At 42.8% G+C, this 26,968-nt stretch overlaps 3 protein-coding genes and 1 pseudogene across 7 annotated transcripts; 2 read left to right on the top strand and 2 right to left on the bottom strand.

The window, feature by feature from the left end:
• Window positions 1-847: 847 nt before the first annotated feature.
• On the bottom strand, window positions 848-7,047 carry LOC147429608 (uncharacterized). Of its 2 annotated transcripts, none has more exons than XM_086495873.1 (4): window positions 5,744-7,047; window positions 4,992-5,549; window positions 3,983-4,889; window positions 848-1,063 (listed from the first exon to the last, which is right to left on the bottom strand). In XM_086495873.1, exons 1-2 carry the CDS (start codon window positions 5,755-5,757, stop codon window positions 5,291-5,293), a joined length of 273 nt encoding a protein of 90 aa, XP_086351999.1. In that variant the 5' UTR covers window positions 5,758-7,047; the 3' UTR covers window positions 848-1,063; window positions 3,983-4,889; window positions 4,992-5,290. The 2 variants fall into 2 exon arrangements, with proteins under 2 accessions (XP_086351999.1, XP_086352000.1); XM_086495874.1 differs by having other exon boundaries at window positions 4,819-4,889.
• Window positions 1,078-4,420, top strand: LOC147429609 (uncharacterized; annotated as a pseudogene). The gene is made up of 2 exons (XR_015185891.1): window positions 1,078-1,943; window positions 2,056-4,420. The product of XR_015185891.1 is annotated as an uncharacterized LOC147429609 (transcript).
• A 286-nt stretch (window positions 7,048-7,333) lies between the features above and the next one.
• Window positions 7,334-10,913, top strand: DRT101 (phosphoglucosamine mutase-like protein). Of its 3 annotated transcripts, none has more exons than XM_086495870.1 (9): window positions 7,339-7,647; window positions 7,722-7,984; window positions 8,157-8,276; window positions 8,431-8,573; window positions 8,649-8,903; window positions 8,994-9,406; window positions 9,729-9,898; window positions 9,965-10,061; window positions 10,138-10,913. In XM_086495870.1, exons 1-9 carry the CDS (start codon window positions 7,590-7,592, stop codon window positions 10,296-10,298), a joined length of 1,680 nt encoding a protein of 559 aa, XP_086351996.1. In that variant the 5' UTR covers window positions 7,339-7,589; the 3' UTR covers window positions 10,299-10,913. The 3 variants fall into 3 exon arrangements, 2 of the variants coding, with proteins under 2 accessions (XP_086351997.1, XP_086351996.1); XR_015185892.1 differs by lacking the exon at window positions 7,339-7,647 and having other exon boundaries at window positions 7,708-7,984; window positions 10,138-10,357; window positions 10,455-10,913; XM_086495871.1 differs by lacking the exon at window positions 8,157-8,276 and having other exon boundaries at window positions 7,334-7,647.
• A 2,531-nt stretch (window positions 10,914-13,444) lies between these two features.
• LOC147429606 (phosphoacetylglucosamine mutase-like) lies at window positions 13,445-14,713 on the bottom strand. Its single transcript, XM_086495872.1, has 2 exons — window positions 13,861-14,713; window positions 13,445-13,688 (listed from the first exon to the last, which is right to left on the bottom strand). Exons 1-2 carry the CDS (start codon window positions 14,239-14,241, stop codon window positions 13,551-13,553), a joined length of 519 nt encoding a protein of 172 aa, XP_086351998.1. The 5' UTR covers window positions 14,242-14,713; the 3' UTR covers window positions 13,445-13,550.
• Between the last annotated feature and the right edge of the window lie 12,255 nt (window positions 14,714-26,968).

The raw sequence follows: 26,968 nt of genomic DNA, 5'->3' as shown, positions 1-26,968 counted from the left end.
CAATATGAGCAGGTGACTCTAGCTTCCTGCAGTGCTGCCCCGAGCCTTGATCTAAGCTCTGATACCAGTTGAAGGAGTACGAGCGGAAGTGCGATACGAGAGAGTGCGCGAGAAGAAGAGCACGACGATATGGTGAACTCGCTCTACTGTAATGTGTAGAGCATAGTGAGTTTTTATTAGGTTTTTACAAAAGAATATGTGTACATACCTGGTGGCCCGCCCACTTACTTGGGCGACCACATTGGGCTTTATACCCCAACAGATAGTGCCCACGCACCTACAAACAGGATTGTCGACTCAGCCTTCGATGCCAACCTGCTCACATAGAAGGTGGGGAAGCGCAAAAAGAGAGAGAGAGAGAGAGAGAGAGAGAGAGAGAGAGAGAGAGAGGCTCATCACCTGCCCCAACCTCCTTGCTTCGTGCGAGACCTGCCCCTCATCGCCTCTCGCAAGGACCTTTCTTCTTTGCACTTTTAAAGCGTCCTTTGTAGATTCCCTTCGTCGACGATTTTTGGGAACCCCCCCCCCCCCGGTCACACAAGCAATGTCGCTGCACATACGGGTGCCTTGCTCGCATTCAGACAGAGATAGTGTGGACGCTACTCTGATGGCACGTAGAGAGAGCCGGGGAAGGCTGCCCTGATCCTGTAGAGAGAGAGAGAGAGAGAGAGAGAGAGAGAGAGAGAGAGAGAGAGAGAGAGAGAGAGAGAACGTCCCATAATAGCAAGAAAGAGAGAGAGAGACTAAAAGAGAAAGAGAGAGACGTGGTCTCTCACCCCCTTCTCCCTTCCATTCTCCCCTTTCAACTAATAGGGTAGAGGTGCCAGTAAAAGTATGGGGCCTTGAATAGAGACACACGTTAGACACTTCTACTACTATTTAAAGATACATTTTTGTCCCAAAAGAGAGACACTTTTTACAACGTGTCTATTTTTCCATACAAGGAGAACTATTAATTTAACACTAAGCTTTTCCTTTTCTACAACTGGCGGGCTTGTCTTTCTTTTCTCATCGCATCCCTTTCTACAAATGGAGCAAGCGCCCTTCCCTTTTCATCATGGACCTGCACAACAGTTAAGTAGCAGCTTGTCAGCAATTGGCTATCATACTTCCAGCATGCATTAAAGAGCAGTTCTACAAATGATGACACACACAACACACCGTCATGAAAATACCTTGTACACTTATCATATCAAATAAAAAACGACATGTTGAATTCAGTCCAACGATCCCCATTAACACACTCATCCATTACAACCAGGGGAAAATGCCTGCTCATTAAGCCACTAAGCAATAGCTCAGATGCACTCAAGATGTGTATTTAGTCCAGCAAACTGTCCTTGCACAAGACCTCACACTGTCAGCAGCAATACACTCACCTCCAACAACCAGCCCTCACATTTTACACCTCCTGCTCAGCAATACACTCATTGCCAACAGCCAACACCCACAAGATCTACACCTGCTCCACAAACCAGCACTCACAAGTAGTACACCTGCTACACACACCAACACTCTCAAGGAGTAAACCTGCTACACATACCTGGCATGCTTCTGCAAGCTTTATTCTATGACAACTTATGGCTTCAGTAGCACCCTGTGAGTGTAAGGGTTGTTTGCTAGAAAGACATCCACAACTTGAAAATTTACTCTGCACGTCTCTATTAATTCACAAGCATGGGGGACGTGTATGCTGTTGCGGACGCGTACATGTGATGCCAGTTTTCCTCTGCAAAGTTCAACGCAAAAAAGCCCCATTCATATCACCCAAGGCTTCCTCATCAACAACAACTTCCTACTCATCAACCTTAATTGAGAAGCGAGCTGCAAGTCCCAAGCGCACTTCTCCCCCACCTCCAAAGAAAAAGTTTTCGGTGAGAGACTATTCATATCTTCTCAAAGAGTTTGAGGACTGATATTCTTTCTTGAGTTAACTCCAAAAGGTAAGCTAACAACCGTGTTTTTAATCATAATCATTTTCATTAGTTTTCAATGTAATGTATAAAGACAGTTTGTTTGACTCTGATATAATAACTTTTGTTTTAAAACAAATAGAATGGTAAGAGGCACACGAACCAGCAGCCATGCCCAAACATCATCAGCAAGGAAAACCACAGTTACATCACCATCAATACAACATGCTCGGAGCAGCAAGAGAAAGAGGAAGTTTCACTCTAAAATCAGTAAAACACCACCTCTAGCGCTTCAAACAAAGGCAACATTTCCCAAACCCTCACCTCCAGCATCAACCACTCCAACAAAGTCAATAGATGACAACAACAATGAGCAAACAAAGGAGATAGAAGCTACACAACCAAAAAGGCGTACCACTCTTTCATGGACAGCTCAGGACATGGCCAAATCTCTCCGTTCTCGTGACCAAGGTCTCTCACTGCACAAATGCTCCATGTTGTATGAGATGAGTAAGTCTGCAATAATCAATTGGGAAGAAGGTCGAACCCAAAAGAAACGAAAAGGCCCTCCCACCATCCTCTCGAAGGAAGAAGAAGCTTTGCTACTAGAGTGGATATTCAAAAAGTCTCATTCAGGTTATGGGGTAGCTGTAGTAGATGTAAAGTTGAAAGTTGCAGAAATTTGTCAAACACGGGAAACACTCTTCACCAACGGCATTCGAGGAAGGAGTTGGTGGGATGGTTTTCAAAGGCGACATCCGGAGCTTGTATTTCGGGTTTGTGAAGGCTTGGATCAATCAAGAGCTACAAGGTTTTGCCCAAATATAGTCAAAAGTCTCTATGATAACTTAGAGAAGCTTTACTCAGAAAGTAGCTATCCACCTACCAACATATGGAATGCTGATGAGACAGGATTCCAAGGATCACGAGATAAGGGAATAAAGATTCTTGCAAGGAAAGGTACGAGGTCAGTGTATGGCCTCACGTGTGACTCAAGGGAGTGGCTCACTGTCTTATGTTGCGTCAATGCAGCCGGACAAGCCATTCCATCTTTCTACATATTCAAGGGTAGCCATATGATTGGCAACTACATCGAAGACTGTGAAGAAGGCGCAGCCATGGCAATGCAAAAGAAAGCATGGATGACTGGAGAATTATTTCAAGCTTGGATTGAGCATTTCAAAAAATGCATAGGTCAAGACGTGGGATTGCAGAATCGACATTTGCTCATTTGAGATGGGCATGGTAGTCACGTGTCACTGGCGGTTGTAAGCAAAGCCTATCATGCCGGCATCGACACTCTTACCTTACCAGCCCACACTTCACACAAATTGCAACCATTGGATGTCTCTGTTTTTAAGTCTTTGAAGGTAAATTTCCGGAAACAAAGACAAGCTTGGCAGCATCAGACAACTTCATCTCAAGCAAGCAAGAGAGAGCTTGCTGCCATTGCATCAAAAGCAATACAACTATCTTTGAATGAGCACAACATCAAGGCAGGCTTCAGGATAACAGGAATCTGGCCTCTAGACAACACAGCCTGCAAATTTGATGGCATGCCATGCATGTACATTAGTACAGAGAGAGAAATGGCAAACGAGGAGGAAGGAATCGAGGAGGACAATTTGTCTCAGGTTCCAAATACGCCAGTAAGGGAAGACATTGAAGAAGAAGCAGTCCATGCTTTGAACATCATGGCGAACCTAGAACACCTTGGCAGTGCTCAAGATGGAGGTGGTCAACATGATTACATTCAAGAAGGGTACATAGTCGACACTAGCCACATTACAACCCCGGAGGATCATTCACATGAGACTTCTCAAACAATTAGCTTCATGGATTTGCTCCGAGAAGAAGATTACAGTTTAGAGCTTCACATGCAAGATGCAACCGCAACAAATGGTAACATACCCAATGCACTACACTATCCAAACCATGTACAAGAAACGACAAGCAATGCGAAAGAGGGAAACCAGTTGCCAACCCATCAAATTAGGAGATACAGCAGCGAGAATGGGCATAACAAAGGTAGCCAAAAGGATTCCATAGAGAAAGGACGTATCATTAACCTCTTGCAAGTCCCAATGAGAGAAGCTTCAATTCAAAGAGCACCTCGAGAGGCTTTCGTTGACTACACCAATAGTCTCATACTCACTTCATCGCAGTACATCGACACTATGAAGGCCAAGAATGCACGAAAAGACGAGATAGCAAAAGCCAAGGAGCAGAAAAAGGTAGAGAAGGAGCAAAAGCGAAGGCAAACTCTTGCAGATAAGGCAACACGGAAACAACAGAAAGAGGATGCAGCTCAGGCTAAAGAGTCCAAAAAGGCATGGGATGCACAACAAACTCTTTTTGAAAAAAGATTGCGAGCTGTAATTTGGGAGCAAGGGACCACACAATGTTTACTCCTTCGACCACTACACATAGACCAACCCTACCATGCTCTCAGAAGGAGACTACGAATGGAAAAACTCAGAAGCGCTCGACAATAAGCACAAAGCTAGTTCAACTAGAAACTTCGCCAAACACTACAAGGCAGATCTAAATAGTTTTTTTGGCGGTTTTACTTTAAGTACTTAAAGTACAACTTACTCTAGCAGGTTTTGTAACTCCTAAAGTTTTGAAGCTGCAACTTACTCTAGCAAGTTTGTCATTTTCTATCTCTTGAAGGTTTGAAGCTACATGCTACTCTAGCCTTGCCTTTTTGTACCTTCACATACAAGATTTGCAATGTCATCTCCCAATCTACACTCTTTTAAGTGTTGTTCAGAGACAAGAATACAATGCCAACAATGTCATAGTTTTTATAAATCAGTCAAACAGTTATCTTAAAGTTAATGCAAATAATATCATGCTTTCCATGGGAGTACAATTGCTGAGTGAGTGAGGAATTCTCACTCACTTTGTCGGTGTCATGACCACAGGTGTTACATGGTTAATGAGAATTGCGATAGCTTCTAGAGCACCCTAAACCTGCAAAAAAACGAGGCATGGGGCAGAAAAAACAAATATCAGAATTACTACATGGTCAAGTACCTAACAAGTGCAGAAATTGTTGAAGTTGCTGCTACATACCAGTTGATAATCTTGTATACATGGAACAACTAGGATGTGGAGGAAGGGGCTGGAGCATTTGCAGCAACTCTTGCTTCCTTATGTGGATGCCCCGAGCTTGCTTTTGTGGCTATATCGAGCAGGTCAGTACAAGGCTTCATCATCAGCAGGAGCTGGTCGTGGCTTTGACAAGGACACGAGCAGAAGTGAAGGGGATTCAAACCAAAATGGCCCATAAAGCGCCCACAAACCCTCACAGCTATGCCGCTAAGGAGCTCCTCCTTCCCTGTCCTGGACTTCTTGCTTGCAGCTCCCCTCTTTCAGTGATGCTTCAAATCCGTAATCCCTCTCAATGCGGTGCAATCGAGGATGGAAAGCTCATCTTCATCAAAGAGAACTCTGTGGGGTACGGTGCCGATCCTAGCTATTTTGCTTGTAGCGTCTGCTGCCACAGGAGACTCGAGCTCTGGGAAGGTTGATGCAAATGGACATACAACACTGAACCTCAAATCGGTTGGCCTTGTTGAATGCTTGGGGGCATTGGGTGTTTGCGGACGTATGAATGTTCCTGCCAAGCTTCTGCATTGCAAACAGTAGCTTAATTGACAAAGCTGATGTTTCATTTCACCAAATAGCAAAAATAGGAGCATGGCCCTCGCAGAATAAATAGCTGCATGTTAAAAGCAACCTCAATGAAGCATGCAAGAGCTTTGAATTCTAAACAAGAAAGTCACACACACAACCAGCAAGTGTAACAACCTTGCACTACTCACCCCTGGGATGCCATCAGCTCATCGGTGGCCAAATAAATTTGAATGCTCTAGAAGACCACCAGAATAGTGGGAATCCGGCAGTGCATCATCGAACTCAGCTGAAATTGTACGAGTCTCAACAGCATCTTCTAAGCATGCAGAAAATGGAGCCTCCGTCCTTTTGACTGACGTGCAACATAGCAAGGCAGCAGGCTTCAAGACGAGCATTGAGAAGGGGGCGAGATGCGAGCATTGAGAAGGGGGCGAGATGGAAGTTAGGCTAGAAGATGGCGTCGCACGCAGAAGCTCTGCCCAGCCCCACAGTGACGTCAAGCAGATTGTGACGAGCAATGCCCAGCCGAGCAGGGACGACTGACGAGCACCAACATACCACAACTGAAGCACAAGAGTTAAATCTTGGGTGAATTAAAAGTGGCTTATGGGAAAATTGACGCTCAGTTTTGAGTCCCAAGGTGGTTTCCTCCGATAACTGCCATTTCACTCTCCTGTGCTCAGCAGACACGTACCAAGGGACAGTACGGTTCTCTCACCCACTCGAACTTTTATTACACTAGTTTTAAAAAAATGAGAATTGCAAGGTCCAGCTGGCACTGTTTTGGCACAAATTTACTTCCATATGTAGAGGGCCAAGTGGCCTACTAGCCCATGTATCCAAATGTAGTTTCTGATGATTTTTGGACTAGTTACATGAGCCCTCATCTTGGGCGTCTCTAAACTGGCACCTCTACCCTAGGTGGTTTTTTTAATTTTTCCCAGCTCGTACCTCCTACTCCTACTACCTCCTACTCCCTATTAAAGCATTAAAAATCAGTTGGTACCCCTCTTAGAATCTCCAATTGCTGATGATTGTGAGTCTTTGCCAACTTCCAATGTTCCTCTTATTTAGCAAGTCATGTTAATTCAAGTCAACCAAATCTTCACGCTTCATATGAGATCGTGTAAAAGGCGAACACAGGATACGAACACGCACCAACGGCCAGTTCTTACTTCGCCTAGGGTAAGGGGGCCAACTTTAGGCCACCTAAGCCACGAGGGGGCTCTTGATCTGTGTGTTGCACGGAATACATTGCTGAGGGGCGCATTTGAAAGAGCACCACTATTGCTATCTTCAGAAAAAATATGGTGATGAAGCGATCTCTGCAGAGAAAGTATGGCGCCGACGAACATTTCCTTTGTAACAAAAGTGGGTGTGAGAGGGAAGCCACTCCCAAGGGGAGTAATGAGCCAAAGCGACCAGTAAGGCTTAATCACAGATCCAATGGCCCAAACCCCCTAGTCAGACATGCTAACTAGCCTAGCAATAGCCAACTTGTGACCCATTATTGGAGAAAAGTTTTCTTAAACTTGGGGAGTCCAAGGTCCCCATTAGAGGGGGCCGGTTTTTTATTGGCCCCTTTACCCTAGCCGACGCAACGTCCACGTGATGTTGCTATGCTACGCAGCAACACAGGTAAAACAAAACAAAAGAATATCACCCTTCGGTGCATTCACCTCCCCTTCCGGTTGCTCCAGACACCTCCCTTGCCAGACGTCGGTTTCACCTCACGTCCCTCCTCTGGCCGCAAGACGGTACAAAGGGCTGAGAGCAGCAAGAGAAAGGGTTGCCGTGAGCTAGGGTGCAGAGCTAGATAATAAATAAGGGAGTTATCGCCAATTGCAAAGAAGATAGGAGGCTGCCAAGAGGCACCAAGCACTGCAAGGAGGGTTGTAACTCCCACTTTCTGCAGGATGTCGCTCAGACGTCTTCTCTCTGCCCCCAAAAAATAGAGAGAATCTACTTGCCTATTGTTTGATTTTATCAGCTGGGACCCCCTACTTGCATTTCAAAATTGCAATAGTCGACGCCATGGAGCTCGACCCCGATCGGCTTCTAACAGCAGCTGCGGCGTTTCCTCCTCCGGAAGGCAGAGCTCGTCGCCTTACTCACTCTCTTGCAAGTGCTTCAATGAACGTTCGATGACTTTGCTTTTCTGTGTAGGTGTTCACTTCGCATATGGTACGGCAGGCTTCCGTGCCGATGCATCCATCTTGGATTGTGCAGTATTTAGGGCGGGCATTGTGGCAGCGCTGCGCTCCCTGCACACATCATCCACTATTGGTCTCATGATCACGGCCTCCCACAACCCCATACAGGACAACGGTGTCAAAATTGCAGACTGCAATGGTGACATGCTCTGTCAAGATTGGGAACCCTTTGCGGAGTCTTTGGCAAATGCACACAACCCACGTGATGTTTTACAGGTCAGATCTCTCCCATTCTCTAATTAAGGATTTCTTATTGTAAACACCTTATATTGGCATCATCTTGCATGTGACGATCATCAGTTCTGGCCTATATGAGCCCGCGCCACCTCCTCTTGAATGTTGTCATGTAGTGTTGTTCTAATAATGGGAATTTGCTCTGTGGCTGCAGGTAATATTAGATTTCATACACAAGGGTAATTTTTTCAACAGTGCAGCCTCTTCTGGGCGGGTCTTGCTAGGAAGAGACACTAGACCTAGTGGAGTGAGACTTTTGAATGCAGCAAGACAGGTAGAGAGAGAGAGAGAGAGAGAGAGAGAGAGAGAGAGAGAGAGAGAGAGAGAGAGAGAGAGAGAGAGAGAGAGAGAGAGAGAGCAATTTGCTTGAGGCAGACCAGTTTGTACATTTGGTGGTGTAACGATTCTGGCTGCTCCATATTTTCAAGGGCGTGGAAGCTATATTAGGTGTTGATGCAGCGGTGATGGGTGTATTAACAACTCCTCAGCTTCATTGGATGGTTCGTGCTAGCAATCGGGGTCATGGTGCTAGTGAGCAGGATTATTATTCTCAACTTTCCCATGGGTTCAAGTGAGCTGAAACTCATTTTCTATGCTTTACGGGTCATTTTGGTATTGCCAGGTGAATTGATGCTCTTGTTGATAGGTGCTTGCTGGAAATGAAGCCTCCAGGAAAGGGTTTGATAACCCCATGGGATGGTTTTATCGTTGATGGGGCCAATGGAGTTGGTGCAAGCAAGCTTTCAAGGTTACAAGGCATTGTCAAAGATTTAAAGTTGGATATAAGAAATTCTGGTGGTGAGGCCGAAGGTCTTTTAAATGAGCTTGTGGGCGCAGATTATGTACAAAAAGAGAGGAAATTTCCCCGCCACTTTGGTCATTTAAGTGAGCTTGCTAAAAGGTTACTTAGCTGTCTATTTGTTGGTAGAGTAGAAGAAAAAGCTAGTTTTGAGTAAGGCTTGGGGCTCATTCTTTTCAAAATGTGCTGCAGGTGTGCCAGTCTTGATGGAGATGCGGATAGAATAGTTTTTTTTTATGGTGAGCAGGCTGAGGGTGCTGATGCCATGAACCTTCGGTTGCTGGACGGGGACAAAATTTTGACCTTATTTGCCATGTTCATACAGAATCAACTCCAAGAACTTTGTAGTGAAGTGCATGAATTTCCTGCAATAAACCTTGGAGTTGTGCAGACTGCGTATGCGAATGGAGCATCTACGAGGTTTTTGAAAGAGAACCTTGGTATTCAGGTTGCTCTTACTCCCACAGGAGTTAAGCATTTACATCATAAAGCTGCAGAATTTGACATTGGCCTATACTTTGAAGCCAATGGACATGGAACTGTGCTTTTAAAAGAGGAATTTCTTCAAGTATTGAGGACTTTTTCTCCCAAATCAGGAACTGAAGGTAGAAGTTGTCCTCTAATGTACTATTCTTCTTTGGAGTCACAGTTGGCACGGTATTGCTCACAATAGAGCTGTCTGGTAATGGCGGCGGGCAATTTTCTTAATTGTGGTGTATTTAGGCGTCTTGAGTTTATTACCACCAAGCATTAATTAAATGCTAGAAATGCGTCTGCTTGTAAGACCATTGCCTCGTTTATTATCATTTGCCTTTAGGTATGACCGTATATTTTGGGTAGTGCTAAGTGCCTGGTCGGCCAACAACTTATTTTAAAGGCTTGAAGATTTAAACTATTGTTATTAACCTATAGTAGCTTCAACGACAGGATCACGGAGATCACTGCAACGGTTACAGGCTATTAGTGAGGTGGTGAATCAGGGAATTGGTGATGCCTTGAGTGTGCTACTTCTTGTGGAGGTAGCTCTCCAGTACATGGGTTGGTCCATACAAGACTGGGATTCTATATATACAGACCTCCCAAGCAGGCAATTGAAGGTGATGTGATTTATGAATTTTGGTTTCCTTTTGAGAAAGAGCATAACTGACGAGTACTATTTACAGGTTAAGGTCCAGGACAGGACGCTGATTAAAACTACGGATGCAGAGACAAGAGTTACCCATCCTCTAAATCTCCAAGCTGCCATAGATGTGGAAGCTGGTAAGTTTTTCAGTCCTCAGTTTGGAGTTTCTAGGCTGCAAATGCCATGTGACAGATAATCTATGTGTTGGTTTAGGAAAAGTGAGCTCTGGACGTGCGTTTGTACGCCCTTCTGGAACAGAGGATGTTGTGAGGGTTTATGCCGAAGCAGGAACTCAAGAGGAAGCAGATTCCTTGGCTCGTGCTGTTGCGATACATGTTCATGAACTTGCAAAGGGTGTTGGTGCTCCCCCTTGACTTGCATTTGTCTAGTACTAGCATTTGCACAGCAAAGGCCTGGAATTTCATGATGGCCGGTAAAGTCCCTCACCAACCAAAATTCAGTGTTCTACATCATGGTCCTCTGCCATTGGTAGAAGCTGAGTTCGTGTAGGTTGAGCTTATTTCTTGCAGAGTGGAAGTTGAAGAGCTGGTGTTTTCAGACAATATTTCCAGGGGTTATTGGGGTCTCGCCACGTGGTTTGTTGCAACATTTTGGTAGCTTTCAGAGAAATAATGTGATGAAGCTCAGTGTCCAAGAGCTCTGGTCCATTTGGTGTAATTAAAATGCCGTGATCGAAAGCTTGAGAGGGACTTTGGTTACTCATTGTTGTTTCAAATCATGGTTACAGTGCAGGATATGGTAGCTCGGGACTATTTACTCACTCTTTTATGAAGAAGTGAGAAACAGAGGAAGGAGCATTTCCCATGGACTTTAAATGTCAGATGGTAATATGCATGACCTTGGTGGCTGTGCCAAGTTCCTATTCTGTCTAATTGATGCTTGTACGTCAATATCTAAGCACAATTTGAATACAACTATAATGTATTTTTTTGTGGGGGCCTACTAAAGGAGGGCTCATTGTTCTCTTTCTCTCTTTTTTTTTTTTTGGGGGGGGGGGGGGGTGGGCTGTCAACTCCATTGAAGAGTTTGGACTCGAGGATTGATGGGCGCCCAGAGGAGCTCTAACTTTAGTTTGCAACTTTCCCTGTACAACTTGGTTGGGTTGGAACTTATATGATAAAGTACACACTACGTGCAATTACACCCATTGCATTTAATAAATTTGTGGGTTTCATTGAGAGAGAGAGAGAGAGAGAGAGAGAGAGAGTTACTGCCCTTAATGACTATTGCCCTACAATTAGAAGGCTACCACACCCGTCCAAGGGGGTTTTTCCCTTCTAGGGCGGTAGGTTTGTATGTGGGCCTTGGCCCATAGTGTTAAGATTTGAAGGGCTCCTGCTCCCTATTCTTTCAGAAGACAGGCAATTGGGAGTCAAACCCTTCCCTATGAAAGGTCATATTTTCATATTGTCCTTGTAATGAATAAATTCACACATCTATTTTTAATTTAGTTAATAAATTGGAGAAGTACATAAAAGGCACCTTGTTTAGTGAACAATATATATAAAATATCTATCCACAAGTCTGAATGTAGGTCAAAACATTCTTTACTAGAGCTTTGAAAATGCACAAAAATCAGAAGAGATTGTATTTTATTCACTTTCCTACTTTCAATGCCACACCTTCATGGAGACATTATTTTACATGACCCAAGTGCAGTGATATACCCCCTCTTTTTATTTCTCTATGATTAGTCAAACTTTCCTTTCAAAATCCAGTGGGTTTGACTACATAGAGACGCATGATACAGGAACGTAGATGGGAGCGATCCTATAGAGAGATGGTGGGCAGTGTGCTACCATGATAGATCATATACCTCGAGGATGCACATAGGTTTGAGATAGGGAGATGAATGTTGCCTCATCAGTACAGCAAGTTGCGTGGTGCACATGTGCTCTCAAAGGAGGCAAATTGCAATGATAGGTTGACCTTTGAGCGTATGTAGGCTGTATTCCTCCGATGAATGTATCTCTGCAATCTTTGGCCACCTTGCTGGGCTTGTCTTTTTTTTTTTTTTTTGAGTGGGGTGAATAGACTATATGTTGTTTTTGTTGTGAGAGAAGGGGAAGACCAACTGCTTGCTGCATATGAATGGAGATAATATAGAGCCACTTTTATGGATAGAACTATTTAAAGTTCTCTTGCATTTTTGTTTGAGCATCTTACATGTAGATAATTGTGGCCCTTCTAAGCTTTGTGACGGTCAAGAAACATCACTCACCAAACAATTTCATAATTTAATGATTAGGTTTCCTCAACTTCTATAAATTCTAGGCACTGATTAAAAAATTGAAACCATGCTAGCATGTTGATCATTTTAATGTAGGATATGATATGTGTGTAATTTTTTATACATGCACCATAGCCACAATTTCTTTGGCATTGTTACCGCATCCCCTCAATTGTGGTACCTTGAACATAATGACAACCATCATTTATAGGAACAAATTAATCTCCTAGTTTCAATCACATTGAAAATAGGCTATGGACTTAAGGCAGCGCCCTAACTATAAATAAGCATCATAGCCTTAGATACCCAATTTTGGCCCATTGACAGGTCAAGCACTTTGAGTAGGAACTAGTGAGGATTATATTGATTTGCTAAAATTTAGTCTTAAGTTTATCGTCTTTGAAAGTCTCTAGAATTACCATGGTACCCTCTTTGTTGGCATGCCAGCAAGATTCACCCATCTTCTTTACACTTGCACTTCTCCACTAAAAGCCTCCCATGAAATTAGCTTTTGCAACAAAAGATCATAAACAACTTCTCTACGTCCACAAGGTCTTGACACTCTCACCTCTTTGCGGTCAAAAGATCATGAAGCTTATCCTTCATTCGCTCTCCATCAATTTTGTTTTAAAAGTAACCTTCTTTGAAAAGGTGCATGTCTAGTTCTATATCAGTGAAAGTGTCTTCATGTTTTGTATGGTCAACATGCAATGGTTGTGGCTTGTACATTCAACATTCAAAGCTGGCATTGGCAACGACAAATTATGAGCCTCCTCATTGAAAATACCTCAAGGAGAAATCTCTAAATCACTTAAATATATAAGAAAGAAGATCAAATCTAATCCCTGCGAGTAAAATAGATGTCAACCTTATATGCTCGATTGAATTCCTGATTTGTTGACAATGGCCTCAATTTCAAGTTTATTGTTGCAAACCAAAGAAATAACTTACCAATATCATTACAACCTATTTCAAGATTACACTAAACTCTAAGAGGGAAACAAGATCTTTAATATCAAAGTGTATGTCCATATGAAGCCTCAAATTGAAGCAATCATGAAAAAAATGGTGATGCTATAAATTTGATTGTATTGAAGGAGACAAAGTATGTTTTTTGAGTTATGGCACAAGTAGGATAATCGTTGTTGTTTTCAGTGTTGAGTATGCTTTTAACATTTTTGCAACCTACCCATGGTCTTGTCTAGAAGGTGGTTGTATGTTGGAAGATCGATGAAGGGTTGAGAGAATTTTAACATTGGACAATAGAGGAGGAAGAATTTGATGCATTTGCAAATAAATTCCTTTACAAATAATTTTTGTTGTTTTCCACTTGATATAGTTTGGAGAATTTGTACCTCACATGTTTAGACAATTCTTAGAGGACTATTGTACCTCCAACATGTTCGTATGTGCCATTGTTGTCACTGTTCATGCCAATGAGAGAAGGCGAGGCCCGCCCAGAAGAGGCTGCGCTGTTGAAAAAATTACCCTTGTGTATGAAATCTAATATTACCTGCAGCCACAGAGCAAATTCCCATTATTAGAACAACACTACATGGCAACATTCAAGAGGAGGTGGCGCGGGCTCATATAGGCCGGAACTGATGATCGTCACATGCAAGATGGTGCCAATATAAGGTGTTTACAATAAGAAATCCTTAATTAGAGAATGGGAGAGATCTGACCTGTAAAACATCATGTGGGTTGTGTGCATTTGCAAAAGACTCCGAAAAGGGTTCCCAATCTTGACAGAGCATGTCACCATTGTAGTCTGCAATTTTGACACCGTTGTCCTGTATGGGCTTGTGGGAGGCCGTGATCATGAGACCAATAGTGGACGATGTGTGCAGGGAGTGCAGCGCTGCCACAATGCCCGCCCTAAATACTGCACAATCCAAGATGGATGCATCGGCACGGAAGCCTGCCGTACCATATGCGAAGTGAACACCTACACAGAAAAGCAAAGTCATCGAACGTTCATTGAAGCACTTGCAAGAGAGTGAGTAAGGCGACGAGCTCTGCCTTGCCGCAGCTGCTGTTAGAAGCCGATCGGGGTCGAGCTCCATGGCATCAACTATTGCAATTTTGAAATGCAAATTGACAACAGGAGTCTTCAATTTTATATAAGAGAGATGCAAACATGACTTGCTAAATAAGAGGAACTTGGAAGTTTGCAAAGACTCACAATCATCAGCAATTGGAGATTCTAAGAGGGGAACCAGCTGATTTTCAATGCTTTAATAGGGAGAATCTTTCAGGTGATGCAGGGGGGATTTGCAGGAAGGCAAAGTCTGATGGGGTCTGACTAGAGCAGAAGGTATATTGGCAAAGTCTGATGGGGTATGACTACAACAGAAGGTATATTGGCAAGAGGTATATTGCTTTGCCAATGGCAAAGGCCTTGGTGTTTGGTTGTTTTTTTAAAGGACAACCACTTTAGAAAGACTATGAGAAGAGGTATATTGGCCTTATATTGGCTTGCCATTGGCAAAGGCCTAAGTGTTTGGTTGGGTTTTTTTACCTTTGGAGATAAGACAATTAAGTGGATACCTTCAAATCATTGTTTGGTCTTTAATGCTAAATCTTGAGATTAAGCAACTCCCCCCCCCCCCCCCCCCCCCCCTTCTTTCTCTCTTTCACAAACTCACATTCAAACATGCCCTCAAAAATACAATTATTTATTTTTGGTTAGGCCATCTTAACTTCTGTAACATTTTTAATGCTTTTTTTTAAAGAGAGCTTACATTAGCTCCAAGTGGGTAAGGGTAGTGAAGGCCTATAGAATGTAGGGTTTTACCTTGCTTGCCATAAGGGATGCAGAGCACTCAAGGGCATGGACTGCGAGAGGGGGCGGGTCTTCATGTTGTGTGGCGCCATACAATGAGGGGCGGATCCGAGCTACGGGGTGTGCCCCGATGGGGGGCCCTTGGCCATGTCTCCCTCTTCACCTTGCTCTCCCAACCTCCCTTGATTTTTTTGAATGGGGAGAGGTCTTCCTCCCACCTCTTCCCCAAGACGAGTTGTCGGGTGGCTTTGTTGCGCGCAGGAGAAGGACTTTGAGGTGGCAACTATGGATCTCCTTTGTAGGAGCTTGTGTGCATCGACGATATTGTCTCCTCGAAAAACCAAGATGTGTTGTGCGGGTGATTCTTGTTTGGGTGTTGGTGGATGTCTTTTGTTTGTGTAGCTGAATTTTGTAATTTTGTTTTTTGATTGGCAGTGATTGTGAGCTCTCTCGAGGCATGTGGTTACCCATGGTAGTGCAATGATATGGTGGCACCTCCAGAGAGAAGTTCAATACATAAGGTCTGATTCCCGGGTCTATTGTCCAAGCTTAAAAACTCTTTATGCAATACATGATGGCTTCGGAGAGTAGCATATAGTCAATCACATTATCCCCATTATGTTTTCTACATGTAAATCCATTGGTTCCACTCCACAAAGATACACCATTGGCAATGAGCATACTTGTGGTATTGCAAGTGTAAAAGTAACTTTCCATAGTGATCCGGCTCTTTCTCATCCATTGAAATACGATCATACACGTGAACTTCCTCCAACTCCCTTGAAATGTATGGCATATCAAATTGTTGAGTGTCATGTTGCAATGTTTTTGTGTAAGCATTCATATCTCCAAAGACAATAACATCACCTGCAATGTCCTCTAAATAAAAAAATGGCTCTATCCATGTAAACATAAAAGGGGGAATCATGATGAGGAATGTAGCAACCAACTACAAAAATGGTGCTCTTTTGGTGTCATAACTTTCAGCCATACATTATCTTTGTGCTTGCCATTGTTCACAATTGATACAAAATCTTCTAATCCTATCCTTAACCATACATGTTACCCTCCTTGTCCTCTTCATTGCTTCATGTTTTTGACCACATCAATGAATGTACATTGTAATCTTCCAACCCATTAATTCTTTGTGTATGATGCTCCCAGGTTTCAACAAGAAGTATAACATCGGCTTTACTTGTTAGTTCATCTATGCCAACTCCCGAATTCCACGGGTATCCATTGCAATTCCAAAATCATACTTTCAATTGTAACTCAACCTTATAGAACGTGCATTCCTATTTGCTCGATGGACTTGCCTCCTCCTTGGGCACATTTTCTTCATGAGAGATCTCCTTGTTTTTCTTATTTCTCTCCTCATATGCCTTGCGACGCATATTTTGTTGCTTAATAGTGCGATCTTCACATACAAAATATTTTGTATTTCTCAAATTGATCCAACTATTATCAAGAATAATGTTTAGTTTGGTCTCATTCGGCATGGTGCTACAATTGGCCGTTCTGCAGAGCGTGGAGCTCCTTGCTTACTCACTCTATGTGCTCTGTAAACCATAACTCAAGACATGCCAAAGTGGATTTTGAAGAATCTTTGATAAAAATGGCAAGAGAAGGAGGTGTTTCCAACTTCTCTTTGGGAATTCCACGAATAACAATGTTCTTGGAGCGTCGCTCTCCCGTAACTTCAACTCCTCTACATCCACATTCTAAATATTTGTTGTTTGAGCCATATTTTGCATGAGGGAGGAATTAGAAACCACATTGTTACCACCACATACATACATTTTTCATGTCGCATACATCCTGGCTCATGGTGTCAACTTTCTCCTTTTTAAATACATGGTCATGCTCTACTTTGCTCATGCACTCCTTCAAAGCATTCAAGTCCACAAGACATTGTTTACATTTATTAACTTCCTCTTCAAGTTGCATCGAACATGTTTTTTGCATCTCAAGTGTCCTCTTGAGATTCTCATTCTCAACCACAAGACCCCTTAACGTGCCATTATCTATTGCAAGTGCCCATAAGTCTTCATCTTGTCTGTTTACCGGTCTCTTCCAGCAATACCAAGTATGCCATGATCATGGCTTCCGATGTCGTTGGTTGAGTGGTTGTGTTGCTATCTCCACACTTAGGAGATTTTGGTCATTTTCTACAATGGTTGTGGACCGTGTTGAAGAAGAAGAACCCTTGCGAATGCTAGAAGACATTGTATGTAAAACAATGCTATGAATTTTGGTTTGAAGAATAATCCACCCAATTTTGGGAAATAGATGGTTTGAAGCTAGTGTCGTGAACTTTCAGTAGGATTTGATGGCTTGGATATTGGACTCCTAAGCAAGAAATGGCACTCTTGCAAAGTGGGAGGGATAAAAAGGTTTGAACCTTGAGGTTTTTTTGAAGTTTTTTTAAACTTGAGGCCCAAGTTAATGACGAGCTGCCACATGCAAATGCATAGTCTCGTATGCACGATGTAGACGTGCAACATTATTATATACATAGTGGAGTGGGTGCCCCCAATGGACATCAAAGCGTGAAGAGAGGAGCTCCTTACTCCTTGGCTAGGACTGCTCTGAGTGTCGCTGCATGGGCGCTCTCAGCATTGCATGGCGGTCGTGTTTGGCAGGCATGCTTGTTGTTGGCACCGTTGGCTTGCAGCCTTAGAGTTTGTGTTATTTGGTAGTGCTCATGCACCGGTGACGTGGTAGTTTTGGAGGGCCTGTTCTCGCGGCCCCTAAGGGCCAAATGATTTTTGAAGAGGAAATTGGAGGCTCTGACGAAACCACTTGAGAGATTGCTCACATGATCACTTGGAGGCAAAGCAAAGGGAGGAATAAAGGTGCTTCTCATGCAAAGAAGGAGCCAGAAATAGCAAAAGAAGTCGCCAAAAAAAGGGCGGTTGCCCCACCCCCTAAGGGGTCGGTCTTTTTGCCAATAGAGGTTTTTTTAGGGGAGTTCTCAACAGATCTTTTGGGGGAAGGAGAGCTCTAACAAGGGAGGCTTTTGGTGCTTCTGCAATGAGGTTGAAGAAGGACTTCAAGACCGAGAAGTGCCAATGAGTCCTTCTAGGACCAAATTTTTGGGCTTGTCGAGGTCGTGCCGACGAAGCCAGATAGTAGCAAATTTTCATGGTTGTTGTAAGCCATAATTAGAGAAAACCGTAGCCAAATCTTGTGTCGTTTCTTTCCCCTTTCCACCTTTTCATCTTTGCTCTACTCTAAGTGCTTGGTGCCAGGTGTGTGAGCGTGTATGTCCCTGAGCTCCCTGTGTGTGTGAGAGAGAAAGAGAGAGTGGTGTGCATTGTGGAGTTGTTGGTGTGGTAATGCTGTCAGGCGATTGTGCAAAGCGTGCGTGCATCGGTATGCATGCAATGGTAGTGTCCTTGCTAAGATGCGTGGTTTTGATGGTGATCTCTAATGGATGAGGGTGTTGTGAGTACCCTTGGCTATAGAGAGGCATTTGTGTTGTGTTTCTGGGTGTGTTCCCATTCCCCCTCTCCATCATTTTACTTTGCGTTGATCTACAAGGGTCACTATAAAAGGGGCATTTGATGTTGGCAAAATTCCAAGAGCCATCATTGTGAATTCTTGCATGAGGTTGATCCCAAAGCCACCATCCACTATGACTCCTAAAACATTTTGACCATACAATCTGGCTATAAATCTAGATATTAATGGTTGGAGGAGGTGAGTATGGGACTATCTAAGATTCGGAGGACTGAACATGGTGATGCTTGCCACTAAGAGAGAGTGAATTACCTTCAACAGGTCACTAAGAAAAGAAGAATCCACTTGCAAGCGGTCATACAACAATATCCTCTACAAGGTTGACTTTAGAATCTCTTTCACAACAAGCTTAGGTGAGGTCAAGATGATTTGGTCTTTGATGTCCTCCACTGCTTCCATGTAAGATTTCTCAAGTGTAGAGGAGGCATCCTTTAATTCTTGTTCAATGAAACCTTACTCTTCAACAATAGGAGAAGGAGCCAAGCCCCTCTTGCATGTCTCTAGTATGTGTAGAGTGTTACCATCCATGAGTACACTAGTGTTTAGAAGTGATGCTCCCAAGGCAGCCTTTTGAGCTTTGGTCATGATTCAAAATTTTGCCTTGGGTGGGTGTATCTTAAGAGCATTGAAGACAAATTTAGGACATTTGGGAAAAATTAACAAAAATGAAACAGTTGCTGGTCTCCACTTTTTGTATTGAGCCTAGGAAGTTTGAAACATGTTCCGTGTATGTAGTGGTTGAAGTGCTTTTCTTAAATAAACACATAAATTAGACTTCCTTGAGCTACTGGGAAAGTATTTATATACAAGATACAACAACAAAACAAAGAACTCTAGCATTGGAAAGTACTCATGCTATTGAAAATAGAGAAGAGATACTCAACAAAAGCTTTGGCTTCTATATAGAAGAGTGCATAAACTCTGTTTGCATTAAAGCAACCTTTTACATCAAGAAACAAAGCATAGTGTACATTAAACAAATACTAAACACACACAACCAAAGAATTTGAATGGGCCACACACTCTTTTTCTTTCCTCCCACAACAAAAATCTAGCTACAACAAAAAGGCTCATAGTTTGGGCTTAAGAAGTTTTAGGCAAAAAATCTAGCTACAACAATCGAATTTTGAACGTAATTGTGATTCACAAACACTCCATATTTAAACCAATCAAACTTAAAACCAAAAAATGTGCGTCAAAGAGAGCTTGAGTTGCAAAACACCAACAAATGAACCTATAGTGCAATTTGAGGATAATGATATATGATTTGGAGAGATTCACCCCTCAATGTCATCTAGTGAACGAAAGCCCCTATTCTAAAGATGCATTTTCATGCATGGACATATTTGCAAATTTGAAGAGAGAAAGTAGCTCAAAACATAAGCATAGCTACAAATAGAAGGTAGTTTGGTGCAACCAAGTCGAAATCAATTTATCGAGATCTATGCACCTCAGAAGATTGGGTAGGTGACCTCAATTGAATCTAGTACAAAAGTTGGGAAGCTAGAAAATGGAGTCAAGTAATTGGAAATCTGGAAGGCTAGATGTGGTGCGAGGGACAAAGTTTTCCTTTGGAAAATGTTTTTTGGATTCTTGCCTACCGGAGATAAGGCAAAAGAGAGAGGCTTATGCGAGGGCACCTGTGTTAGATGCAAGCACCCGAACGAGACACTCTCACACCTAGTATGGAGCCACCCAATCATCAAAGCTTTTACATGCAAAATCTGCAAGTGGGTGTAGACACATTTGGGCACTCCCTTCTTTTGAAGGGACCTTGCCTTGGGATCTAGATGGCTAGAAAGTGAGGACCTTCTAACGGATATATGCATTGTAAGAGCTACGGTGTTGAGAGCCCTCTGGCATTCTAGAAATGTGCATCTTTTTCAGCAAAAGCATGAGCCCCTTGATGCTAGGGATATATTAGATTAGTAGAAGGAAACAATAATGTAATTGAGGTCTGGTTGTTGTAGTATCATGTGCAAAGATATGCCAAGGCTCGCTTGTAATTCTTGTTGTTTAATACAAATGAAGCTCCTTAGGGCAATTTTTAAAAAAAGAAACAAAAGTAGCTACAAATATGTTTGGATGCTAGTTTAATTGAAAAAAATTCCTCATAAAGTTTAGCTACAAGCACTCTTAGCGTTTTGATTTGTTTCAAGGACATGAAATATAAACTTCAAGAGTTCTAGCTTGGAATTAATTTGAAGACTTGGAAGTTAGACTTCACTTCAAAACATAGTTCTAACTTCTAGCCCAAACTTGCATTGAACTTGAGCTCGAGAAGAACCCTATGACCTGGAAAAATCAACAATGCTCTAAAGAAGAAGTTTCAAATCAAGATACGGTGGAACAAGAAAATAGCGGGAAGCTTGAATTGCGAAATCACATTTGATTGGAAGAAAAAGCTAAAAGCTTTGCTAAACACTAGGGCCCATAACACCAGTGTGCATTTATTTAGCAAAAAAAAATCCAAACCTGCATTTACAAGACCATACTTGTCAATTCTTATGGCTAACATTATGCTCACAACCCATAGGGGAAGAACTAAATACTTTGCCTTGTAATTACATGAAATCCGTGCTAGCATAGTTGGACCATAATAGAATGTGAAAATTAACTTATTACATCTAAGTGCCAACAATACAACACGTTTATGAACACAACAGAACTTTGCTACATGTATAAACAACCACCCGTTAAAGTTGTTTAACAATACTTTGTAGCCTTAATAAGTCTTACTAAGTATTTGACAAATTTTGGCCCACTGAAATTGTTCTTGATATGACATGCTCAACATGGTCTAATAAATGGATTTGACTAGCACCTAGAGACTTTGTTATGACACATAATCAAATAACAGGCACCATTGTCAATCCTAGAGACTCATATTCTTCACATGTGGAATATGCCTCATATAAGGATGTCTAGAAAAATAGAATCTTGCAAGCATGAGATGTACTTGTGTATGGAGGTAATTGTAAACACTCAACGAGATGAGTGAGAGGGACCCTCATAAACCTTGATCCACACTGGTTAAACCAAACTTTATGAGTTTCTAAACCATGTTGCAACCCTATGACTAACAACATGTGCCAAACAAAACTGCAGGGTACAAAAATGTATGTGCTATACTATTGTATCAAATTTCTGTGCTTCTACATGAACTTGTCACGTGTTTGAAGAGTGAAATGGATGAAAGCAGAAATACTTTTTGGAATTTGCATCTAGCTTTGATCTTAGGCTTCTATCTATGTGCATGAAAGCCTCACACCCAAACACTTTGAGAAATGCATAATTCACCGGTTTACCTGCCCATGCCTCTTCTAGAACTCCCCCATTCAATGCCGTTGAGGGTGATCGATTGATTAAGTACACAGACGTACTTACTGTTTCCGTCCAAAGCTCAAGGGGTAAGTCTACATGTAGCCGCATGCTTCATGCTCGCTCCATGATTGTTCTATTCCTTCTTTCGGAAATGCCATTTTGTTGAGGTGTCCTTGGGGTTCTCCTTTGCCTTTGAATACCATTGCTAGCACAAAAGCTTTCAAAAGCTTGGCTGCAATATTCGTCTCCATTGTCGGATTTGAGGAATTTAACCTTGGTACCTACTTCATTTTCCACAAAGGCTTTCCACCTTTGAAATATGGAAAACACATCGGATTTATTCTTCATAACATAAACCCATGTTTTTCTAGTTGCATCGTCTATGAATCTTACATAGTACAATGAGCCACCAAGGGATGGTGTACTTGCAGGACCCCAAACATCAGAATGAACTAATTCAAGTTTTTTTATTTTTTCTTTCATTTCTTGATTTTTGAAATTTTACCCTCTTTTGTTTATCATAAACACAATTTTCACAAAACTCTAAGTCCACTTCTTTCAAACCTGGTAGAAGTTTCTTTGATTGAAGGATTTGCATATTTTGGCACTCATATGCCCAAGCCCGTAGTGCCACACCGCACTATCGACTTCCGAAGTTGCTGCACAAGCTGAAGATTGCAAGATGACAATACACAAGTAAAGTGTACCAACCTTTTCTCCTTTGGTAACAACCAAAGTTCCCTTTGAGATCTTCCACCGTTTGTTTCGAAATGCAATGTTGTGACCTTCATCGTCCAATTGTCTTGTAGAGATCAAATTCTTGTGAAGAGAAGGAACATGCCTAACATCTTTAAGCTTCCATTCATTTTCGTTAGTATTTTTGACACAAACTGTACCTTTGCCGACAATTTCACAAGCTTCTTGTTGGTAGACAAGTCCAAACAGACTCTCCAATCCGCCCAAGTGTGGCCGTCCTTGAGAAGACAAGTCTGCCTTTGGAATCGGCCACCAGCCACCACTGGCCATTGATTTCCGACCATTGGCGATCAGCCATTGACTATCGGCCACACCGGCCAACCATCCAAACGATTGACCACTTTCCAACCACGTTCCGGCCACCGTCCGGCCATAATATTCCGGCAAGTGATTTTTCTTCACGCACGACGGCTTGTCCTCATAACGGGGGCCTTATAAATGTGCATTTTTAATATAAAATTTACAAGGGGTAAATCAGGCTCCATACTTAACACTTGAACTATGGAGCATGTTGATCTTTTCAGATCATCGTATGGAGTCCTCGATGTCAAGATATTAGCAGATGAAATTTCATCGGGGGCCAGTTTGGTGCCGGTTTGGTCGCCTCGATCAATGAGCCATCTGGGTTTTTAGAGTTTTGCCATGGTTTGTATGTGTTATATGCAACATGGGAAGGCCATCGGAGTTTATTTATCATCAATCAAAGTTTGTACATAAAGATATTGCAGGTCAAAGTTGGCAACAATTCCGTGCGTGTGAGACGATTTTTTGCCGTTTTGGCAGTGTCAGTTGGAGGGTCCTCCAAAGTGGAAATGTGGCAAGGTTCAAAGGCATTAAAGCTGGCAATGCAAGTCTTCAATAATGCTTTACGGCTCGTATATCCGATTCTCAAGGAGGAAATGGGGGGCCCGGGAAGTTGTTGATAAAGCAAAATTTGGAAGGGGTTTTGAAGGCCTCTATAAGGAAATCTTTTTGGGGTTTAAAGGCCAGCAACCCACAAGGAGCCACATGGCCTTAGGGTTATCCCACATGTGTTGAGGAGGAAGCAGAAGAAGGGCTTTATATATTGGGGCGTGCATATTCACTAGCATCACAAGTGGTGGGAGTGCTATGGAGCTCGTTGCCTATGGAGTCCTCCCCGTGGCTTTGCACAGGCGCAACTAGGCATCGGTGGGTGACCCTTGGAGGATTTTGGTAGTGCGGTGGTGCCCGTAGGCATCTGGGGGTGGTGCAATTGGCACGTAGGATTTGATGATGTGGCACCCATGGGGTGTGTTCACGTGCCTGCAAGGGGCCCAATATTTTTGAAGGGAAGTTGTGAGGGCACAATGGCACCATTGATGCCTCACTCAAGGGGTGTATCACATGCGAGACTTGGAGTTGAAGCCCAATGCCAAAATTAGGGCATCTTCTCATGCAAAATGGGTGCCAAAAATAGCAAAGGGAGCCAAAAAGCAGGGGCAGCTGCCCACGTCCATATATATATATATTTTTTTGGTATTCAGAGCAAGCACACAGAGAGGGAGAGATTTGTATCCTTTTCAAAGTAGAAGAATAAGGAAGAGGTCTCCATCAAAACCATGTTGTCGATTCCACCTCCCCCCTCTTCTCTACATTTCTTTGCTTCTCTGGTCAAAATTCTGTGTGTGCGTGTGTCGCCCCCAAACCGTTTTTTCCTGTGGTATGGTGCAAAGAGAGAGAGAAGGATTGGTGTTTGGGTGTGTACAATTGATGCAAGTTTGTGTGTGCATTTATGCTCTTTGATTTGTGTGTGTGCTTGCGTTGCTGTGTTGTGATCAGTGTTTGTGCATGGAAACGTGAAGTTTTGAAGGATATTATTAGGGGACAGGGGTGTTGTGAAAGCCTTGAGCTATTGAGAGGCAATTGTTTCATGTTCTGGGTGTTTTTCCACTTTCCCTTTTCCATATTTTGGTGCTCCCACTGAGCAGCATCTGATTGCTCTTTGAATTTGATCAAAGAAGCGGGTTTCATTAAGGAGAGATGGAAGCAAGAGGATACGGTCCGGTTTTCAATGGAGAAGAAGATCACAAGGAACGGATGGACGACTTCGTTGTATATGTTATTGTTGCATATGCCTACCAAGGATAACAAGATGCAAACTATTCTAGTGCTGATGCGAGGGAGAGCAAAGACGTGGTTCTATGCTTTAGAAGGTGAACCGAGGTTCATGTCGCTGGCTTTGTCACTCAATTTCTGCAAGACTTTCAAAAAGAGGTATCTCCTGTTGATTTATGTAATATTGAAGAATTTGATGGTAGGGTGTGAACGAGGAATTTGGAGCCTTTCTTGCCTCTTTTGAAGAATATTGGAGGGATTATGCAGTTGCCATGCAATTGGCAAATGGCGGTGAGTACTTTAAGCTGGGAAAAATTCATGGCATGTTTGCATCCCAAGGTTCGAGAAAAGGTGGATTTTGAAAGCCTAGAAATTGCAACGGGGCAATTTCTATTGCGGGCCAAAAGAAGGAAAACTAAGAAGAAGATCGAGCAAGGTGCATTGGGGTACGAATTGATGGCCCCGAACCCTGCTCCAACTCTAAGGGAGGAAGCTCAAGCAGATAACCAAGCAAACCAAGGGGTGGCAACAATTCCTCAACAATGGGTACGTATTGTTCAAGATTTGAGTGAGCAAATGCAAGAGCTACGCTTGAGTGTAATGAATAGACGACAACCAAGGGCAAGAAGAGCCATGGCTTGGCAGTTGCTTGGTAGGTGTTATAACTGCGTGGAAGAGGGCCATTATGCTCTAGATTGCTCTCATCCTCCACGGGAAAGGGGTGGCATGTACTTTCTATTTGGTCGAGACTGAGGAAAAGCACAATTCAATGGTCAAAGGGAGTAGCAAGCAGTTGAAAATCAAGTGCACCTGCTCCACAAGGTAATGATGAGGTGCCTAGAGTTGACAAACAGGAAGTCGATGTTATGGCCAAGAAAAGGGCCAGAGGTGAAAGCGAAACCAAGACAGAGTGAAAGACCAAAGCTAGGAAAGGCAAAGAGTAAGTGAACGAGAGTAAAGACCAATCACAGTTAAGAAAAAGGAGAGGGTGGAGGAAGATCAAGTAGACAGACTTCCAATTAGGGCGCGGTCATCCCGAATATGATCTGGCGAGTGATGTTCAAAACCAAAAAGCTAATACCACCTTTGGATAGTTGCTTGCATTGAAACCCTAGATTGAGCAGGCAATGGTCAACCGGTGTTAGTACGAGGCTACCCCGTGCAAGAGGTGTTGTACATGCTGTGCAAAATCTAGCCTTAAGGGTGGGGAGTCCTACATATGTGCTTCCGATGGTGGACGTTTTGGTTGAAAGGAAGAAGCAGGTGCAAGCCTATATTGATGGTGGTGCTCAGGTCTATGTGATAATGGATTCTACTATGAAATATATTGGCATTAAATCTATGGTTAGATCTAATGTTCGGATGAGGATGGCCAACCATGCCAAAGCACGATGTTTAGGAGTGGCCCAGGATGAGAAGGTAAAAGTTATGGGTATTGAATGCCTCATTGACTTCTTTGTTATGTAAGCAAGTGAAAATGCTTATCTAGCCATCTTGGGGAAGCCGTGGTGGGCATTAGCATTTGGGGCCAAACAGGATTGGGAAACTGGGCCGAATTCAAAAGCGGACTTGTCTTCTCAAGGGCGGCCACACATGGGCGGATTGGAGGGTCTGATTTGGACTTATTCGCACAAGGGTGGCTACACATGGCTGCCTCTCATAAGAGAGGGCAGCCCTTTTGGCCTATAGAAGGAGGCCATTTCTACACACATTTCATAGTGTGAAGTTGATGCAACAAGGTGAGTGTGAGGTGGTGAGAGTGAAGCAAGGCGGGAGCTCTATCAAGGGTTTAATCCCTTTGTAAACTACTTCTTCTTTTGAAGTGCTAAAGCCATTGAGTGGCTGCTTTCCCGTGGACGTAGCCCACATTGGGTGAACCACGTATATCATGTGTACTCTCTCTCTCTTTCTCTCTACTCTATAATCTCTTGTGTGTGAAATCTATCTCTCTCCATTAAGTAATCTACTCAAAAATCTATTTAGCTACGTCTTATTTCCTAACACAAGCAGTGTGTGAAATTCTGCATCTCCAGTTTGGTAGTGAAAGGTGATGCTCTCCTAGTTATAAAGCAGCTTTTGAGACAATGGTAGGTAAAAAGGGATTCTCTCAAGAATTGTTTTTTTCCATAAAGAAGTTGTTAAAGTTCTTTGAGAAACTGCAGTTTAAACATGTTAGAAGAGAGCCTAATCAAGAAGGGGATCAGTTGGCTAGCAGTCGTGCACATACTAAAGTGTCAAGTTTGTATGTGGCACCAACTACATATGTAGGGAGCAAAATAATGAAGGAAGTTGATTTCTTAAGTACAGGCCAATGTTCATAGGGTCTGTCA

The sequence above is a fragment of the Adiantum capillus-veneris genome, chromosome 22 (assembly GCF_014529385.1).
Source record: "Adiantum capillus-veneris isolate H3 chromosome 22, ASM1452938v2, whole genome shotgun sequence".
Lineage (NCBI taxonomy): Eukaryota > Viridiplantae > Streptophyta > Polypodiopsida > Polypodiales > Pteridaceae > Adiantum > Adiantum capillus-veneris.
The sequence above is the reverse complement of the archived record's forward strand: the minus strand, read 5'-3'. Positions and strand labels throughout refer to the sequence as shown.